Genomic DNA, 12,293 nt, shown 5'->3' with positions numbered 1-12,293 from the left:
TAACGGTAAGATTAGTCCAGTATGAAGATGCTGCAGGCGGCAGTTGGACACAGCCGTCACAAGGACAAGTACACTGCTGAAGACGTGCCACGGGAGATACCGCGGTACTGATACTGACCGTTGTCGAAGATGGTCCCGGCGCTGAAGGAGAGCTCCGAGGGGTGTTCTGCCTTGCAGGCATAGAGAGCACGTGCCTTCCGGGCTGTGGGGCTGCAGGTGGGGGGTAGGGGGGACCGCATACAGGATACTTACACACCCTTCATATTTCACCTTGTTTTACATGCCATCTTGCTGCACTTCTACTCTGGCAGAGCTCGCTAGGTGTCAACAGGACATATCACAGCCGGTTACGCTTTTGCAAGAGAAACAAGGAGAAACACACACACTGTCTGAACCGCTCATCCCATATGGGGTTGTGGGGAGCCGGAGGCCAACCCGGCAACACAGGGCGTAAGCCCGGAAGGGGAGGGGGGACACCCAGGATGGGACGCCAGTCCGTCGCAAGGCACCCCAAGTAGGACTTGAACCCCAGACCCACCGGAGAGCAGGACCGTGGAAACAAAATGTAATAAAACTCTTTCCTTTGACTCGATGACAGCCGATCAGTAGGAGTTCACTTATTTTTGGAAGAGAAACTGCGATTGAGCAGAGCCTCTGAGTTTCCCACCAATTCCTCATGGTCGCATTCCATGAACTCGCCCCGTTGGAGAAATTCCCACCAAGGGGGTCCAATTACCATGATTTCCTCGATTAATAAGTTTCTGATCGGCCCTTTCTGCCGCGATGTTATATTCACCTCGGTGCTGCATCGGCATTCGGCAACAATATGACGAAGAAGGGGGAATACAGGTGGTTTTGTTGCGAATCGAAGCACTGTAAACTGGATGTAATGAAGTAAAAAGACCGCATGTTGTCACAGCGAATAATAAGCTTGTTGCAGTGAAAAGGATACATATTTTCGTGAAGCTGCTGAAGCCATTTTTCATTGCACGGGACCCTGTTACATGAGGGCTGAGTATCTAGAGGCAAATAAATGTGATATATGGCAGAGGGCAGCGCCGGTGGAAGAGGAAGTGAAGAGGTAGAAGAGAAGCACAGGAAGTGCCCTCGGTGAGGAGAGAGCGTCTTCCTCCTGCGCTGCACTGAGGTGAAAAGAGCCATCTGTCTGCGTGCGTGCGCTATAATTAGTCGGCCCGTGGACTAATCTCACTTGGCGTTTACCGCGCCCCGTCTCCGGTTTTCGCATAGCAGTTATACCCACGGCAGCTGGCTGAGCGGCGGGTACGAGAGCGCATGGTGAGAAGGTGCCCGTGGCCCTGAAGGTCAGAACTCTCAGCTCCATTGCTCAGGAGGCTTTTTCAAAGGCCAGGTGGGGGGGGGGCGAAGAGAGCCGTGTAAGCTCTGCCGGGCAACCGGAATCCTTGGCGGGGGGGGGGGTGTGTTACCATGGGGACAGTGAGGAACGGGTGGAGTGACACACCTGACGGGGGACGAGTCGCTGGAGGCGGACGAGGCCGGCTGGGGGCTGGAGGGGGCGGAGAACATCGGCCAGGAGGGAGATCGCTGCGAAGTGGGGCTGGGAGAGGTGGGGCTAAGAGAGAGAGAGAGAGAGAGACACACACACACACACACACACACACACACACACACACAGCACTGAGTGATGGGGCCCATCAAACACAGCAGTGTAATTTACTGCGAGACAAGGGCTGCAGGCACCGCGCAGTTTATCGTTACCATTATATAATTTTATGACGTGTCATTACATCAGCGTCATTCACTAGGGTGAAAACATCTGCAACCTAATTTAACAAGCGCCTCATTGTTTTGTGCTGAAAATAAAGCGCCGTGTAAAGAGCAGCTGTCAAAACAGCTCTCAAGCGGAGCCGTGCAGATGCAGAGCAGAGCAGCGAAACGCACGGACGGGTGGGGTACGACGCAGCGGAGGAGCACGCGGGTCGGCGTGGGGTCGCGGCACTAACCCTTCTACCGTAACGCCTTGCCGCGACTGGAAGCGCTCGTGCGTTCGTACGCTGGGCTACATCACCCTGCACCGCTGCTCACGACTACATCTGCATCTCAGCGAGAGAAACGAAACGCTGTGTGTCAAAAACAAGTTTAGACATAAGGGCTGCAGTGCAACACACACACACACAGCAGAGAAGTAGCCTCATGGAGCGATGAGGGTTGGCACGTTCACCTGCCAGCGCCCTCCACAGATGCACTTTAGCAAAGACCCCCGCAGAGGGAACCCACGCTTTCTTTTGGCAGCCGCGCTCTCGCAGCCTGTGCTTCTCAAGATGTTTGCATTTCTTTAAATATAGTCCTTGAGCTGAGAACAGATTTTCGCAGCTATATCTCATACCTACTGTGCTGTGGGAAACGACACAGGTGCGACTCGCCCGTTGATGAAACGTTTTCAAAAAAAGAAAAAGGTAACGCTGGGTAATCAGCGGGCAGGGTCATGCAACGGGGTTCGCTCATACTCCGTACCTCGTGGAGATGCTGCCCCGGCTCTTTGGGTTCATCCTGAAAACCAAGGCAAGAAAAACGATGTTAGAAACGTGTTCGTCACCCAAGAGCCCATCGCGATCCCACTCCGATCTCACGCTTCCTTCACGAAGGGGCTAAACTCCGCCGGTCCAGCAAAGGATCCCGTTCCGCAGATGGCCGCGGCCGTCATTCCTCAGAGGCTCACCGAGGTGCCCGCGATCGGTCCTCCGCCACTTGACCGAGGAGACGCGCACACTCGCGCGCTATTTGCTTGACTTACATGATCGCTGCGCGAAACTAAGTAAAACAAAACGTGACGTGATGCGACGACCTTCCCGGCGCTCCACGTGCGATGCCTGGCGAGGCACTCGATCGCCCCGCTAAGTCCGATTCCGAGAGCATTCCGACACCACGATTTACGTGGATAGAGCGCGTGACGGAGGACACCGCGGCAAGTCCTCAGCTGGCGAACGCTGCCCTACGGACTTTCGGCTGCGCGTGGCGAGTTTCTAAGCGGAACCACGTCGTGCCGAAGGCTTCGTGAGCCCGAGCGCTGTCGCTCCCGATGTGGCGATGCGGCACCCGAGTCGCTGTGACCTGCGCGTTTAGTGCGTGCTACTGTAACGCGGTATCTCGGAAAAGCGTTGGTGACAAAGTACAGCTACTAAGGAAATTAAGAAACATAAAGACAAAGAAGATGCGAAAACCACAAAGCAACTCCAGTACTTTTACGATAACGATCCAGTTAACAGAACTTGGAAGTCGTACCATAGTAGCAAAATCTGCCTCCGATGTGGTGGAATAACCTTCCCCTCTCACTCAGAACTGCTGAATCTCCCTACATTTAAGGAGGGCCTGAAAACACCTCTTCTGGACTCACTTCTCCTATGGTCCAAGTGCATGTTAATGTATAAATGTTTATGCTCAATAACATACACTTTATGCAGCTACTCATGCGCGGTAAACATTTGTTGCAATTTTGTGATTTGAAGTCAGTTAATGGATAAACCTTCACACAGCTACTCTTGTAATGTAAATGTTTATATAAAAGAAAATCTACACACACACCTCTATATTTGTATTACTAGGAAGGTGATCAGGAACCATCAATATTCTGATAAATTTTTATGCAGCTACTCTGATGTAAATTGGTTCATATAGCGGAAAGAAATCACGTGTCCGTTTCTCTTTCTCCTAATGTAATACACACATTGTATTTTCTATGAGATGTACGCTGATTTGGAGAAAAGCATCTGCTAAATAGTCACTCAGCGTGTGAGTGACACAGAGAGAGTGTTCTGCTTATGTATGGATGAGTGACCCAGTGTAAGTAGTGTATCTAGCAGCGTAAGTCACCCTGGTGAAGAAGGTGTGTGGGCTGATGACACTACATAGAGTTCATTGGAAGTCGCTTTGGAGAAAAGCATCTGCTAAATAAATAAATGTAACGTAAATGAATAAATGCAAATGTAATTGTTGCAAATCACAGGCGCAAAGGGAGACCAGTTTGTAAACGATTGAGGCCACCGACTTCCTGCCACATACGAACCGGTCCCTACATTAAAGCTGACGTAAAATACAAGTTTGCACACAACGTTCGCCGTGTATTCAGAAGGAATTCAGAAGCGTCCGCAGCGGCTCTAATCGGCGGCCTGCGGCTGCGGTCACTTGCGATGGCATCAGAACGCAAACGGCAATCTCGCCGTACGGTTCGCGGAACGCCGCTGCGGAAGATGGACGGTATCCAGCGGTTCCCACAATACCGCGCGGTGCCTGCGGAACTGCGGCCGGCCGAGCGGTCGAGGAAACGCGCTTCCGAAATCAAGGCCGGAACCGAGTCGCGTTGTCAAGCACGCGCGTCGGCAGGGACGGCCGCTCATCCACAAATGCGCCGCGGCTCTACGCGAAAAGCGCCTTTCGCTTTGTAACCTCGCGGCTGCTTTGACAACGCACGTCGCTCTCGGCCTTCGGAACGTTTCGCCACGCGGCTCCTGGCCGTACCGCGTTGACGCTACGGACATCCTGATGGGTAACCGCACCCTGCTGGCGCACATGGCACGGTGCTGCGCTTTCACTGAAAAGTGCCACACAGACTTCAGAGAACATCTTCACCAGCATCGCAGTGGCTGTGTGTGTGTGTGTGGCTAGCCTGCAATAGAATGGCATCCCATCCAGGGTGAACCCCCCCATTCTTGCACCCTATGCTCCAGTCCACCTTGACCCTGCTTGAAACTGGATGAATTAATAAATTTTCTTTCATTCATTCATTCATTTCACTGACATTTTAGTTGTCCTGTGATGTCAGCAAATACTCAGGACACACACACACACACACACACACACACACACACACACACACACACACACGTTCGTTCGGTGAAACCCAAGAGGCAAAACTATTTCACTCTGCTGATATCCACCCAAAAAGACGCACTTCTGATCTTTCAAAAAAAAAAAAAAAAAAAAAAAAAAATGAATTAAATAAAATCAATAACAACAGTTCGCCTTGATTATGCTTTGCCCTGATCACTGAGGCTGATTCGCTAGCGAAGGCGATGGGAGCGTTGCGTCCCGTTCCCCCGAACGGCTCGTGCAGCTGAATGCGTTTCTCGCATTTATGGTATTAATTACCAACAGCTTTACTTGACCGATATCCCCTGAAAAGTCACTGCTCGGCCCTTCGCCTGATGGCACGTATTGGGGCGAGCGCCTTTTCCCCGAGATCCGAGTCACGCGGGCTGCGAATCGCTGCCCGTTGCCAGAAATGTGAGGGTGCGGTAAGCGCAGCAGCTTTTTGCGGCACGTTGGAGACGCCGCCGCCGCGGCGGTTTAAGAGAGGCGAGCAGCTCCGACACGCAGGCTGCCAGACGTTGGGGACACGGGGACACTCCACTCCCATCCCGCAGCACGCAGGCCTGGCTCCGGCGGCTCACGGCGCAGAGGGCCTGCATGAGCGAGCGGCACGCGTCGGGTCCGACCGCAATCACCCGGTGGGACTCCGTCTGGCCTCCGCCACCCCTATTCCCGCTGCCACCAGCGTGCCCCAAAAACAGAGAGGACTCACAGTGTCCGCGTGCGGAACGCCGAGGAAAGCGTCGCGTAGCTTGACCGCAGGAGCCTGGGAGGGGAGGGGAATCATGGTTATGGTCATGGTCACTGCACAGAACACACTCCCACGGCAGCAAAGGCCTGATCATGTGTAGAGAAGCAGGCGGCACCGAGAGTCCCGTTGCGGCGCTAAACGGCCCGTCTCAGGACACGAGCGACGCGACGCCGCTCTGCCGAGTAAACGCCGCTCACGACACGCCCGATACCATTCTTTCCTGGAGACGGGAGGCGCGACGATTGCGCGCCGGCGAGCGTCCGCCTGAGTCGGGGCTGCCAGTTCGCGCCGACCGGCCGCGGCTCTCGGGGCTGTTGGGGGAGCGTCGAGGTTGCGTCCCTTGGAGAAGCGGGGCGGACACGTGCGGGACGTGGCGCGGACGCCTTCCTGCGCACAGCTTTCACGGGACCGGCGCGTTAAAGCCCCACCCCAGCAGGAACTTTCTGGAAGTCGAGCCATAAAGACCCATAAAGCGCTGTGGAAACTTACCCTCGTCCGCTGTCCATTTTAGGTTGCGAAACGTTCTCAGCAGCCAAGGCTTTACTCTCATAACGCTCTAACCCTTGGCGTCCTGTCCACAGCGCTCCGCTCGCTCTCACCCTGTGCCTCTGCGTTGGACGAGTACTTATTGATGACGGAGGGACAACATTTCAAGGAGTCAAATGAGTAATTGTCCAAAAATGCAGTTCCAAAGAAGTGTTTAGCAGAGCCACTCACACTCACACACACAAGCTGCCAAGAGCGCTATGATTAAGTGGAAACATTAGATCACCAGTAAGCTGTCCTGACGGCGAACGGAGTCCTGCCGCAAAGTGACTGCCGTGTCCCCCGCTTGCACGCTCTAGTCCCTACGGTGCGGCCCATCGTGTACGAGGGGAACGGCTCGACACGGAGACCTGCGGTCCAGCGACGGGGAACAAGTGAGGCGAGGCAGGCCAGGTGCTGCCGAGAAGCTGTCATGGGGCCAGCCCTCCTAGGGCTTCGAATCTCCACACATCCACTCCCATCTGCTTCCCCCCCCCCCAACCAGGCAGGAACTCACAGCTCCCCATCCGCCCCGCATTTACACCACCCCGATCACCAGTGCGTTTAGTGCCAGACCTCCCTACGGGTAAAACCCTTTTGCTCGCGAGCAGGACTTTGGCACGCCCTTGTAGCAGGAGGCCCCTCCACTAGTATACGGCACAGTAAAGGTTCAAGGACCGCTTTCCCGACGGAAGAAACACGTTCAGAGAGACAAAACCTCAACTACCTACGGTTTGTATAAAATGATGGACTTGAGTGTGGATCAGTGTTGTCTCTCTCCCCCCCCCCCCCCCAGGAAGATGACACTTTGTGCATTCATGGCACCCTTGGCAGCGCGTTAACAATCGCACCGGTGTCGCTCTTCACACCCATAAATAGATCCACCCATAGCGCACAAGCAGTCTTCCCCCAGTCTGGGTGCGAGCAGTGGAGCTCCAGGCATCAGCCCCGCCCACGAAGATCCGGTTTCGCTGGTACGGCTTGGCGGCCATAACCTCGATAACCTCGATAACCTCTACAGCCACCCTCCCCCCACAATTCCACGCTCTGCTGGGATTTCTGCTCCCGATGCTTTAGCCACATGAGCCTCTGTAGCCCATTCCTGATAACCAGCAGCCCTGCCGATCTCCGCCAGCGCAGCCACACTTAACCGTAACCCTCCCCCCTGCACTCGACTCCGTTCGCCATCTTTGTGGCGCTCTCGTTTAGGACACGCCTTGGCCTGTTCCCGTTTCCCTGCCACCCCCCCAGGTGCGTGGCCAGTCTCTGATCACATTATCATATTGATTCGTAGTTCCCCGGCTGCCATCAATAATCTCGATCGAGCAGCTCATCACTTAGCATCACCGGGCGCACGCCCCCCACCCCTGGGCACGGTGCAAAAAGGAGCGATAACCTTGTTCTGTAGGCAGGTCAAAGCCAGACCGCCTCATTATTCGTGCGCTCGTTAACCGCGGGTCGCTTCCTTTCTGCCGACACTCCTCGTCCCCACGCTCCCCGCAGCCACCGAGCATCACGCTGTTTACAGCTGGAGAGAGACGTGTCCACCGGCTAGTAGCATCGGAGATACGCCCAGTCTCCTCGATCACGATCACGTCGATGTAGAAGCACCCACTGGCTCCAGACTGCAAAAAGCATAAACAAAAGCGTATTTTCTTCTGCAATACCTGAGGCAGCACCATGTTTATACTGCGATACACACAAATGCGTACAGACACTTTGGACATTTAATTAGGTCTCCTAAGCTTTGTTCTCACTCACTTTTGGACAGAAATTCCCACTGTTGTCCTGCTGGGCCTCTGAATTGCGTGTCGCACTTCTGTCTGCTTTGTAATCTACAAACTACTACTTATCTCAGCAGTGCTCTGTGTTCCCTGCTCCCGGTTGATATGAACCACCGGGGGGGGATCTCCGTAGCATCATGCCCCCGTTGGTTCGATCACCGCAGAGAGGCCACGCATCTTTCCGCCGATCCTCGCCATTCCTCATCTCCACATCCAGATGTGCAAATGAGCCCCCGTATCCCTCAGAACTGCTGAATCCCTTTCAACATTAGAGTCTCAGAAGCTACGTTCTTCAGCCCCGCTTCTCTTCAGATCTCCGACAGCTCCATAAATTCGCGTCGCACCACCCGTCGTGATCACCTTCGTATTTCACGTCAGACCTGATTCTGTACGCAGCCTGCAGCGTAAAGCACCCGCACAAACGGCGGTACTAAAACTACAAGCACTTCAGTAATCGTGCGTGCGGGCAAAGGCATGTCACCTCTTGTGAACTGCCCTCGTCTCAGTGGGCTCTCACTTTAGAAACTACTCATAATGGTATTTGTGATCGAATCAGTTATGTACAGTTGAGTTTGTACAACACATCTCAAGCCATTAAGAGGATCATTAATCCCATCTTTTTTTTCCTCTGAGAGGGGGGGGGAATGTATATTTGATGATACATTTCCAAACAAAAGCTTCATGCGTGACTCACTGATGGAGTTACTTGGTCTTTGTGTTTTTATCCCCTATAATTAAATGTGATCAACCATCATTAAAGAAATTCCATAAAATTATTCCTAATCAAGAATGTGTTTCAGACTCCAGTTTCGAGGATCTCTGGAAGGAGGAGGGTTATAGTTTGAAAAAGTAAATGTGGACAGAGCAGAAGGGTTGCGACCCATTGTGTTTCCTAATAAAAAGAAAGGGCAGTGCAGGTACTGTATTTGTGAACGTAAACCTCCTTTCTGCCCCCGACCCGTGACAGCGGTGCACGGATGGAACCCCATCATCAGGGGTATCTTCTGCTGTGCCATAATGTGATTGGGAAAGGTGTGGCACAGCTGCCTGAGAAAAGTTACAGCACGGCACTCTGGGAAATGACCGATCGTTCAGTCTGATCATTTTGATGGTTGTGCCAAACAAAAACCCAACGCCTCCTGTAAAATCCCAACGAAATTATTCCAGAAAATTCCAAATGAGTGAAAAGGTATGTCGGAACAGTTTTTCTAAACTTTTGTTTGCCCAAGAATTGTATTTTCAGAAGTATTTTTGAAGACACATACACACACACACACACACACACACACACACACAACCTCAAACGATCGGACCTTTCAGTCCAAGCCGAAGTCGCTTGTCTCGGTTTCATACGTGTCCATCAGTAATGGGGGAGGATGTGAAGGCGAGGAGAACCCGTTCATTATACATCCCTGCCACATCTCCCCCTCACACTGTAGCGTGAGTAAACGGAGAAGCCGTCTCCATAGCAACGCCACAGACCACCCGCCCCCTCCTCCCTGCTTCATCTCCTTTTCCCATGGAGGGAGGCACAGCGACACAGGGCCGAGGACAGACCGTCCCCATCAAGTAGGTTGGGCGCAACGCAACTCGGCGACCACTCACAGGGATTTGGGTCGGTTCCGCTTTCCCTTGAGGCTCCCATCCAGCTCCGGGTCACTGCAATTGAGGCTGCCGAGAAGCGAGCGGCCATGCGCGTTATTGGAGTTGACGGCAGCGTTGGCATGGATGGACTCGGCGCTGGAGTTCAGCGCAACGCTGTCCCTCTTCTCCACTGCACGGACAGACGCACAGAGGGGAAGAGATGCATCGCTTCAGTCGGCCTCAGACACGTTCAACCAAACGGGTCCCAAGACGGGACTGCGGGACCTTGAACACGTTCTGCTTTGTAACTGGTGATGTGTGGGAACAGACCAGACGGCCTACCAGTGCGTCACAACAGAAGCCGTGTGGAAATCTAAAAGACAGGCCTTGAAAGACATGCAAATACAAGGGGGGTGGTTTTTAAGTTTCACCTTTTTCGACAGTTGGGGGTGTGTAAAAGAAGGTGAGGGGTCTTTCGCTGCAGGACGGGACTTTGTTCTCCGTGCTCTTCTTCTGCGGCGTGTTCAGCTGAGAATTCTGTTGGCTCGCTCCGGGTACAGGTGTGTCCTTAAAAATCTGAAGAGTGCAAGAGTGGGAGGGGGTGGAAACCATAATGTTGAAACTTCACATGTGAGATCTGAAGGCGTGAGAAGAAAAGATGCAGTGACCACAACCTAAGATTTAAGAAAAGGCAAAAAAAATAATTATTGAGAAATATGCCAAGGGAGAGAGACAAGTCAACAGGTGGCAACACTGACAGTCCCACTGGGATCTCTGAAACCATAACCTCCAGCAACTTCCCAGGACGCAACGGCAAATGAGGTGACGTCTCCCCGGCCGCGAGCATTCCTTTCTGCACGCTGCAACTTGACGTGCGGTTTGTGCCGATCGCTACAAGTTTCGTCACGTTCTGAAGCTCTGAACCACGCATATTGGGCGATGTCTCCCATACTACGCGCACTGCTGTGACACCGCCCCACAACAAGCACGACTGCAGAGAACATACCTTCAGTTAAAGCAGATCATTCAACGAAAAACATTACGACAAGGAAGTGCACTTACAATTTAAAAAGTTATGAATTTTAAGTCTATTTGTAATAGTCTTTTTAATTATTCTTCCAAGAATTCTGCCTCTTGTGGAGGAAACGCAACCTGGATTCATGCATCCAGCAGACAGGTGTTAGTAAAACGCATTGAGAAAGCAGAAGAAGTGTGGAGCTGCCTTTATTCAACGGCTCCCACGGTGTTCGCAGCTTGTGTCTGGAATTCCTCCACGTTGGCGATCACTAACAAGATGATGACAAACACTGCACATGTTCACGGGGTTTATGGGTCATTTTAGATTTGATTACGATGGAGCTCAAAGGCATTCATTTATTATAATATGAAATTTATTATATCAAAAAATATACAAACAGAGGAACGTCTGTAGAACACACACATTGTCTGAACCGCTTGTCCCATATGGGGTCGCGGGGAGCCAGAGCCTAACCCAGCAACACAGGGCGTAAAGCTGGAGGGGAGGGGACACACCCAGGACGGGACACCAGTCCGTCGCAAGGCACCCCAAGCGGGACTTGAACCCCAGACCAACCGGAGAGCAGGACCCGGTCCAACCCACCGCACCACCGCGCCTCCCGGCAAGGTCTGTAGTATTAGGCTTTTATTCATTGTGACTTGGGGTAAAAATTACTGGAGTTATGAAGAAATCAGCTTTGGTACTACCACTCCCAACTGTGACCATAAGTCGAGGAGCCGGTGTATGCAGCAAAACAGGAAAAGGCTACAGACTGATCCATACCGTTGGAATGAAACTGGACAGTCCACTGTAATAAAAACCCTAACCCTTGCTCAAAACCCCTAAGACAATGAGGTCTATTGATCGTGTTTTATTTCAAGAGCAATAGCTAACACCACTAGTAAGGGGCTGTGTATTAAAAAAGGTCACAGTCATGTGCAGACATCACTGCAGACGGTTGAGTGAACGTTATATATGTTAAACACACGCTGTTATACCGAGTAGTTTAACATTCGCAGGCTCGCTGAAGGCAAAACACAGGGTACTACTCCTGCAAATGCACTTGCATGGTTAAAGGTAAAAACGAAAAGTACTCTCAGACAGCTGACAAAGCACAGCAGATGCCTGTTCGGCCCCCTGTGGAGAGCCCACCGCAGCATTTTGCTAACGCCTGTAAGAATGTGCTGGTGTCCACCACGCCTCCACTCCATCCTGTAGGTCTGCAGAACAGGGTCTGAGTGATGGGACGAGAGGTGTGGTCACCATGGAAACCCAGGTAAGCAGCTTGGCCCAGTACTCCACTGTAGGGAGGACTGCACAAAGCGGTCGAGCAGCACTGTCTAGCAGCCGGGGGTTTAAAACATATTGCAGGCGGGTCTGACCGGGCGCTCATCCTCTCTTTGGTTCACATGTGCAAACCATTTTCACGGCACCCAGGACTGACTGGTGCACATGAACACATCCGAGTCCAGTCCAGTCCCGTTCCAGAGTTTGCTCTGCGAAACGGAAGTTCAGCACAGGCCAAGGGCCCAATGAGAACACACACTCAGACCACACGGGAACACTAAGCAGACTCAGCACTGAGTTCTACAACACTATTATTACCACTATTCTTTCCACCATTTACCCACACTTTTGTCCCAAGCAATTTGGAGATTTTTTTTTTTCCCCCCCCTGATTTATACCACTAGATATTGCTGTGGTGACTCAGTAAGCACCTTTCCCAAGGGTCAGTAACACAGGGCCCATCCTGGAACTCAAAACCACAACCTTCCGGTTGAGTCCA

The 12,293-nt window shown here is 52.4% G+C and overlaps 1 protein-coding gene across 2 annotated transcripts in view; it reads right to left on the bottom strand.

The window, feature by feature from the left end:
• The window catches only part of LOC108936775 (rho GTPase-activating protein 26-like), a 53,478-nt gene that overhangs the window by 3,811 nt on the left and 37,374 nt on the right, over positions 1–12,293 (bottom strand). The window contains exons 19-24 of one of the 2 annotated variants that reach the window (XM_029257249.1): positions 9,921–10,065; positions 9,511–9,679; positions 5,558–5,611; positions 2,494–2,529; positions 1,481–1,591; positions 119–210 (exon numbers count right to left, since the gene is read on the bottom strand). In XM_029257249.1, the coding sequence (XP_029113082.1) occupies positions 119–210; positions 1,481–1,591; positions 2,494–2,529; positions 5,558–5,611; positions 9,511–9,679; positions 9,921–10,065 (607 nt within the window). The remainder of the gene's footprint in view (positions 1–118; positions 211–1,480; positions 1,592–2,493; positions 2,530–5,557; positions 5,612–9,510; positions 9,680–9,920; positions 10,066–12,293) is intronic. The other variant, XM_029257250.1, reaches the window with a different exon arrangement.

This window comes from Scleropages formosus, chromosome 13, assembly GCF_900964775.1.
Source record: "Scleropages formosus chromosome 13, fSclFor1.1, whole genome shotgun sequence".
Lineage (NCBI taxonomy): Eukaryota > Metazoa > Chordata > Actinopteri > Osteoglossiformes > Osteoglossidae > Scleropages > Scleropages formosus.
The sequence above is the reverse complement of the archived record's forward strand: the minus strand, read 5'-3'. Positions and strand labels throughout refer to the sequence as shown.